Source organism: Neophocaena asiaeorientalis, unplaced genomic scaffold (assembly GCF_003031525.2).
Source record: "Neophocaena asiaeorientalis asiaeorientalis breed wild unplaced genomic scaffold, Neophocaena_asiaeorientalis_V1.1 scaffold1148, whole genome shotgun sequence".
Lineage (NCBI taxonomy): Eukaryota > Metazoa > Chordata > Mammalia > Artiodactyla > Phocoenidae > Neophocaena > Neophocaena asiaeorientalis.
The window spans coordinates 126551-134406 of record NW_020174071.1 but is presented as its reverse complement, the minus strand read 5'-3'; the positions used below and the strand labels follow the sequence as shown (position 1 = coordinate 134406).

At 44.2% G+C, this 7856-nt stretch overlaps 1 protein-coding gene across 1 annotated transcript; it reads left to right on the top strand.

Moving 5' to 3' along the window:
- The first annotated feature begins 11 nt into the window (after nucleotides 1-11).
- SS18L2 (SS18 like 2) lies at nucleotides 12-5712 on the top strand. The gene is made up of 4 exons (XM_024754565.1): nucleotides 12-133; nucleotides 2424-2966; nucleotides 3204-3280; nucleotides 5173-5712. The coding sequence occupies exons 2-4, from the start codon at nucleotides 2898-2900 to the stop codon at nucleotides 5258-5260; spliced, it is 234 nt and encodes a 77-aa protein (XP_024610333.1). The 5' UTR covers nucleotides 12-133; nucleotides 2424-2897; the 3' UTR covers nucleotides 5261-5712.
- The last annotated feature ends 2144 nt before the right edge of the window (nucleotides 5713-7856 follow it).

Sequence of the window (7856 nt, the reverse complement as noted above, 5' to 3'; positions counted from 1 at the left end):
CTGGGGGTGGACGTACTCACAGACGGATGACCGGCTGAAGGGAGATTGGGAAGGAGTGTTCATCCATTTATTCATTCAACAATTTTTGAGCACCTGCTGCGAACCAGACACTATGCCGGGCACTGTGGACACAGTGAGTAACTCCTGACAGTAAAAACTATGCTAGCAGAGCAGAGTGAGAGCACCCATCCCACAATACACGGCACGTGTTTAAATACAGACCGAGCTATGTGCTCTTCCAAGAGGAGCACGGGTTTTGAAAGAATTTACAGGAGCTTCTGGTCTGGACTTGGGGGTTCAAGGAGGCTTCCCTGAGAACGTGACATTAGATGAGTAGTAGCTAACTAGGCAAAGGGAAGAAGAGTGTTTCAGACAGAGAGTTGTATAAAGAGCTCTGTGCGGACTGCAGCAGGGCTCCTTGAAGGATGAAAACCAACACTGGACGGGGGTGTGGGGATGGGAGTTATTTAATAGGCACATAATTTCAGTTGGGAAAGATGAAAAAGTTCTGGAAATGGATGGTGGTGATGGTTGCACAACAATGTAATGTACTAAATGTCACAGAACTGTACATTTACAAATGGTTAAAATGGTAAGCTTTGTGTTCTGTAAATTTTCCCACCAAAAAAAAAAAAAAGGAAAGAAAGAGAAGTAACTCAGAGTTTATTTTTATTTTTTTATCATTTAAATTTTATTTTAGTTTTTTTTTATACAGCAGGTTCTTATTAGTCATCAGTTTTATACATATCAGTGTATACATGTCAATCCCAATCGCCCAATTCATCACACCACCACCCCTCCCCTCCCCCACTTAGATCTTTCTGTGATTTATGTCAAAGAGTGTTCTTCCTATGTTTTCCTCTAAGAGTTTTATTGTGTCCGGTCTTACATTTAGGTCTCTAATCCATTTTGAGTTTACTTTTGTGTATGGTGTTAGGGAGTGTTCTAATTTCATTCTTTTACATGTAGCTGTCCAGTTTTCCCAGCACCACTTATTGAAGAGGCTGTCTTTTCTCCATTGTATATCCTTGCCTCCTTTGTCATAGATTAGTTGACCATAGGTGTGTGGGTTTATCTCTGGGCTTTCTATCCTGTTCCATTGATCTATATTTCTGTTTTTGTGCCAATACCATATTGTCTTGATTACTGTAGCTTTGTAGTATAGTCTGAAGTCAGGGAGTCTGATTCCTCCAGCTCTGCTTTTTTCCTCAAGACTGCTTTGGCTGAAACTCAGAGTTTAGAGAGTAAAGGAGTAGAGTGAGAGCCACTAGAGAGAGAAGAAGAGGTAAGACCATATAGGCTCTTAGAGGCCATGGTAGAGTTTGGGACAGGGGAAAACTGATTGGATTTGCATTTTGTAAAAATCACTTTGGCTGCTGATGTTAAGATCAAAGTGGAGAAGGCTCATGGAAACTGTGGTAGGACCAGCTGGGATGCCAGTGCAGTTGACTTGGCAAGAGAGGATGAAGCTGGAGCTTAGGCAGGAACGGTGGTAAAAAGGAAGAGAACTGGGCAGGCTGCAGAGAAAAATAGGAGCAAGATCAACAGGACTTGGTAATGAATTGGATGTGAAAGGGTGACAAAGTAGCTTCAAGGATGATGTCAGTTTCCACAAATGATCCTTCTCAAAGTGTACATCACCAGCCCAGTCCTTGGCCCTGAGTTCCAGCCAAACAGCCAGCCACAAACTTCAACATCTCCATTAGACATCACCTCAAACTGTACACATCCACAGCTAATTTATCACTCACACTTAGCCCTCTGTTAAATGGGATGAAACCTCCTCCGAGGGATGAATAAGGGAATTGTGGAGGGAGAACCCAGCAAAGCAGATGAGCCTGCTCTGGGTCAGGGCCACCACTCAGGGAAATTAAGCTCTAGAAGTCAGAAATGCCCTGATACCCTTTTTGAGGAGTAAAGTCTTCCAAGATCTGCCTCCTAAATTAAGTGGCTGCTTCTCACTCTCTGCTACAGAGAAAACCAACCTTGCTCCCATGTTTACCATGGATGGACTAGACAAAAGAGAAGACAACCAATTCAGAGTTTTAGTGGTTGCCAGCAGTAACAGGGCGGCCCAAGAGGTTGGCCCAGCTTCCTCCCTTTATCTTGCAGCAAACCACCTCTGCAGTATGGTGCATAGGCTGTGCAGGGCAGTGGTTGAAATCAAAAATTCTAAAGCCAGACTGCTTCTGTTCAGATACTGACTTTGCCCTTAGTAGCTATGAGATCTTGGGCAAGTAACTTAACCTCTGTTTTTTCATCTGTAAATTGGGGAAAATAATAGTGCTTTTTAGGGTTGTAAATCTGATTTAAAAAAAAAAAAAAAAAAAAAAAGAAGGGCCCAAAGGAAAAAGAGGCCTATAGGCGAGTTTCTCCCTCAGCAAAGGGTAAAGCTGACACTGGTGTTTTCCTTGGCCCTGCAGGGTTTGGCTTGGCAGAAGGCAATGCCCAGGGTTCAGGCTCCAGACGCAAGCCTGGAGGCACCAGAGTGGTGTTGAAAGAGGTGTGGATTTGGAGCCAGATATCCATGTTCCAGCCTTGATAAGGTGCTGCCGCAGACAAGCAGGGCCCATAAGCCTAAAAGGCAAGGAGCTGACGCCGGGCCCCGCCCCTGAGGCTAGCTTGCGCAAACTCAAAAGATCCACAAACAGCACCGGAGCCCCAGGGGCAGAGTCGGAGGAGGACGCTGAGAATCGCTCTTGCGCGCCCAATCACAAATGACGTTCCGCCTGTTCCCCGCCCGCTAGGTGGGAGGACCCAATCAACGTCGAGAGCGTATGCCCACTTATCTTGGGTCCTTGCTGCGGCTGTAGGGCCTCTAGGGCTGCTGGTCAGTTCTGGTGTAGACGCGCGGGGGTCTGCAAGCGTGGGGCAGCCTTCCAACCTGGCTTCCCGGGATGTCGGTGGCCTTCGTGCCGGACTGGCTGAGAGGCAAGGCGGAAGTCAATCAGGAGACGATCCAGCGGGTGAGCGCTAATGCGGGCAGAGCGATCTTAGCAGAGATCCCGAAGTGCTACGGGTGCTGGAAGCTTCCTGGAGTGAGCAGCTGAGACTGGTGTGCGTAGGGTGACTTGCCGTCAGATGGGAATGAAGTCAGCAGAGGCGCTGGGGCTGGAAATCCCGGCATCGGGGCGGGGGCGGGGAAGGAGGCAGTTGTCCCCGCCGGCCTGATGTCGTGCTGCACTGACCCTTTGATCTTTCAGCTCCTGGAGGAGAATGATCAGTTGATCCGCTGTATTGTGGAATATCAGAACAAAGGACGGGCGAATGAATGCGTCCAGTAAGTCCCCTCCCTATTCCCCTGACTAATGAGTTTGGCGGGGAAGCCAGTATAGGAATACAGCAGCTGACCTGAACTAGGAGTCTTGAGTGATTGATCGCACATGAGGCTCAGAGAGGTTACCTGCCCAAGACCATACGGACAGTGCACTGTGAAGCTTGGAGTCAGACGTGGCTCCCTCTTCAAAACTTGAATTGTGCTCATTACAAAGACTGCTTCACGTGAAGCCATGTCAGCCGATGACAACAGGGATGGGGAGGAAAGCACTCGGAAAACTAGTGTCCGGAGATGATGAGAGCAGTGGCTGCTTTCTGGTCGTGGAACCCTGGCTCATACTTTTCTTGTAACACACGCAAAGACCAATAAAAGATTTCCAGGTTAAGACAGAGGTAAATTTGGCACAGTAATTTAACGTGCCCTCTAGCTATATGCCAAAATGAGAGAAAACAGCCTCTTTTCTAAATGTCGTTCCGGGAATTATGCCCCATTTATTACAGAAACAAAAAAATTTATTTCATTGTTACCGAAGCCATGCTTTTCCCACCCCCTAAAAAAGTAACCTACAGTCCCTCACTGAACAGCTCAATGGAATAGTAGAGATATCCATCTTTGGGTAAGTCTTTACATTGGACACTGGCATTTGGTACTTTGCTTTTGTACAGTTTATAGTAAACACTCTCATTTTTCTATATGGAAAATAGTTGCAAAACACTCCATTTGGTGCAGTGATTCTCGAAGTATGGGGTAAGAAAGTTATCAAAATCTCCTAATGGACCGTTTCACACTGCACCGTCCACGCTTCCTACCCCCTAGCCTGATTTGTCTTCCTAGGTGGAGAGCTCTACCCCCTGATTGAGAATCGCTATTATAGTAAGTGTGCATTGATCATGGAAGTGTCTTGTCCCTTCTTTAAGTTTGTTCAAAAAAACATTTTTTTTGGGGGGGGCGCTGTGTGGCATGCGGGATCTCAGTTCCCCGACCAGGGATCAAAACCGTGTCCCCTGCATCGGAAGCATCAAGTCCTAACCACCAGACTGCCAGGGAATTCCCTGTTCAAGATATTTTATAAGTAGTACTGAGTGCCAGGCACTGTTTCAGCCACTGGGGAATCAGTACCAAAACAGATATCAGCTCTGCTTTCATGGAACTTACCTTCTAGACTGTAGAGTCACATAATTAGGCACATACTAATAAGCACTCCGAATAAGAATAAAGCAGGGTAAGTGGGGGGAAGAGCGCTACTTTATACCAGGTATTTTTGATGTGACATTTGAGTAGATGCCTTAGGTGGGGGAGCAGCTATGCAGATACGTGAATCAGAGAGAGTATCAGGTGGAAAAGCCCCCAGGCTAGAGAGTGCTGGCTATCTCCAAGTCATAGCAAGGAGGCCACTCTGGCCAGAACTCAGCGAGTAAAGGGAAAGTGGTAGGAGATGAGATCAGAGAGGGTAACTAGAGGCCCTGATCATATAGGGCCTTATAGGCCATGAGGGCTCAGCTTTACTCATAATGAGATGGGAGCCTTTGGAGGGTTTTGAACAGAGGTATGACATGGTCTTGACCTAAACTGTACAGTGATCACTCAGGCTTCTATGCGGATAATTAGAGTAGGGGTGCAAAGGTAGAGCAGGGAGACAGGTTAGGAGATGCTCCAGTAGTCCAAGCAAGAAGTGATAGTGGCTTGGCCTGGAGAGGTAGCTATGGAAGTGAGAAGTGAGAACAGGTAAGATTCTGGATATATCTTCCTTCAATATGTTAAATAAGAAGGTTGACAACACTGAGTGATCCAGTCAGTGGATGAGCCATTCACTAGGGTGGATAAATTCTTTTCCAGTTTTTTGTTCATGTTCAGTAAAAGCAAACATCTAATTTTTACCTGTTTTTTACCCATAGGTACCAGCATGTGTTACACAGAAATCTCATTTATTTGGCCACCATCGCAGACGCCAACCCAACCAGTGCTTCAAAAGCAATGGAATAATCTTCCAGTTGGCTGTTGTGAGGAGTAATCAAATGTAATCTATTTCCTAGGAAATGGAGGCAGGATCCTTACCAACTCACCTGCTTTGAAGGCGAATAGAACCTCTGTAGCTCTTTTAAAAATGTGAAAATGCAAAGAAAGCTACTAAATTAACCGTATTCTCAGAGAGAATATTTATTTTAATAATTAAGCGGATTCGCTCAATTAAGTTGACTCCAGGTGTCCTCCTTCCTGAAATAAGTGTGTTTGGACATCAGGGGCATCTTCGAGTCTACCTTTTCAGTTTCAACCTGAAGAGGAAACTGAGCAGGTATTGGGCGAGACTCCCGACTGAGACCCTGCCAATGGACATGTAACTGTGTGTGCCCTCCTACCAGTTTGTGGTTGTGGACCCCCTGACTGCTCTTTTCAGGTTGCTTTGAAATAAAGCTTGCCTTTCCACAAAAAACTGATGAGGTATAGAAATTTTCATGTAATAAGTCTTCCATTTGGTTTTTGAGAAAAAGTGTAAAGACTTAAAAATATATGTAACAACACCATTATCATTGCTAACACAATTAATAGTTATTCTTAATTATTATCTAACATCATCTACTAATAGAAGATGTGATAGGGGAGGAAGAATATCTTTTTCTTTCTATCCTTTTAAGGTTCTTGGCTAGGCCTCTATAACAAAAGACAGATTAATAAAAGCATACAAATTTATTTAATATAAGTTTTATATGACATGGGAGCCTTCATAAGGAAATGAAGACCCAAAGAAGCAGTTAAACCTGAGCATTTTTATAGTAAGTTTGATGAAAAGTAGAAAGTCATGGAAAAATGTGATAGGACATAAGGTTATGAGCGAGGTGTAGTAAACTGGAGGGAACTTGGTAAGGCCTTTTTGTTCAAAATCTGTGTCCCTCTGGATGTAGGGAGGACACTTCTAATATGAGGGTCTCATGACCTGTTTCATGGGAGAAGGTCTGAGAGTCCTTCCAGCATCTGCCATTTCTGATTCCTTCAGCTTGAAATATTCAATATGCCAAGGTGCCATATTTTGGAGTAGCATGCCCTGAATTCCACGATGTTCAATTTTCTTTTGTTCCCACAAAATGTGTTTTTGTTGATGTGTCTGAATCAGGATCCAAACAAGATTTACACCCTGCATTTTGTTGATGTCCCTTAAGTCTCTAAAAATACTTAACAGTTCCCTTTTCTTTTCTTTGCCATTTGTTGGAAAAACTAGGTCATTTGCTCTAAAATTTTTCACATTTCTGTTGTATCCCTGTGGTGTCATTATATCTGTCCCACTAATCGCCCACTTTTCCTATAAACTGGTAGAGGCTCATTCAGACTCAGGTTCTAATATTTTTGGCAAGAATACATCATAGGAATTGCTTGCTTTCACATCACATCAGGAAATAACCTAATCTGATTTATTATCAAGTCCTGATAGCCTTTCACTTAAATTATAATCTACCCAGCTTTGATCTGTTACTTCCTCAGGGATTACATAATGGTGATTTTCTATTTTATTGTTCTTTTTGCCTCTATTAGCTTTGTTCTATAAAGAACTTTCCCTCTTTGAGACTTATCTGTTAAATGAGGCAAAGAGATTCTTGTGAACCCCAAATTAAAACCTTTTGTTGGAGTCAAGGGTTGCAACCCAGGGAGGCTATAACATGTAAACAGTGAAGAGAGACCTCATTTTGAGTCCCAGATCTAACACAACCTCAGAAAGCTCTGTTTCCTCAGCTCTAAAATGGGGATAATGAAAGTAGTATCCGCCTCCTGACGTTGTGAGATGGAGATAATGCAGTTGAGAGCTGGGCACATGGTAAACAACCAAGTGTGTTAGCTTTGTGTGTTAGCTGAAGGCTCTGGCCCTTTCTAGGCCTTCTCAAGTCTGGAAGGGAGCCTGCTCCCCCACCCGTTCTGCCATCTGTAGGGTTCTAACCCATCATTGGTCTCCTCCCTCCTCTACTGTTCATGTGGTTTGTGCTCATACTCCATGCCAAGTAGGCTGCTCGTGGACCTAATCTGATCAGCAGATATGGTGGGTGCTGTGCAATGTATTTAGTTTTGAATTAGTTGCTAATATTTAAAAAACAAGAGGATTTCCTATAAAAGCCTGGCTTTCTAGCAATGCTGGGTTACAGATCCATGTGGCAACCATCAGTTGGAGTGGGATGGCAGCTGCCCCCCTTTATTAGACAGCTTGAATACTTAAAAATCTGTTAAAGAGGGTGGATCTCGGGACTTACCTGGCCGTCTAGTGGTTAAGACTCTGCACGTCCACTGCACAGGGTGTGGGTTCGATCCCTGGTTGGGGAACTAAGATCCCACATGCTGCATGACATGGCCAAAAAATTTTTTAAAAGGAGGGTGGATCTCATGTTGTGTTCTTACCACAATAAAGTAAAACAAAAACAAAGTAGAGAGTGGCTACCAGATCCTGGGTAGAGGGGAGAATGAGGAGTTATTATTTAATTGGTACCAAGTTTTAGTTTAGTTTTAAAAATTTTTTTATTTATTTATTTATTTTTGGCTGCTTTGGGTCTTCGTTGCTGCACGCGGGCTTTCTCTAGTTGCCACGAGTGGGGGCTACTCT

Coding starts and splice junctions, on each gene's coding strand:
- SS18L2 (XM_024754565.1), top strand. CDS start 2,898: ATGTCGGTGGCCTTCGTGCCGGACTGGCTGAGAGGCAAGGCGGAAGTC. Junction 2,967..3,203: donor ATCAGGAGACGATCCAGCGG/GTGAGCGCTAAT, acceptor TTGATCTTTCAG/CTCCTGGAGGAGAATGATCA. Junction 3,281..5,172: donor CGGGCGAATGAATGCGTCCA/GTAAGTCCCCTC, acceptor TTTTACCCATAG/GTACCAGCATGTGTTACACA.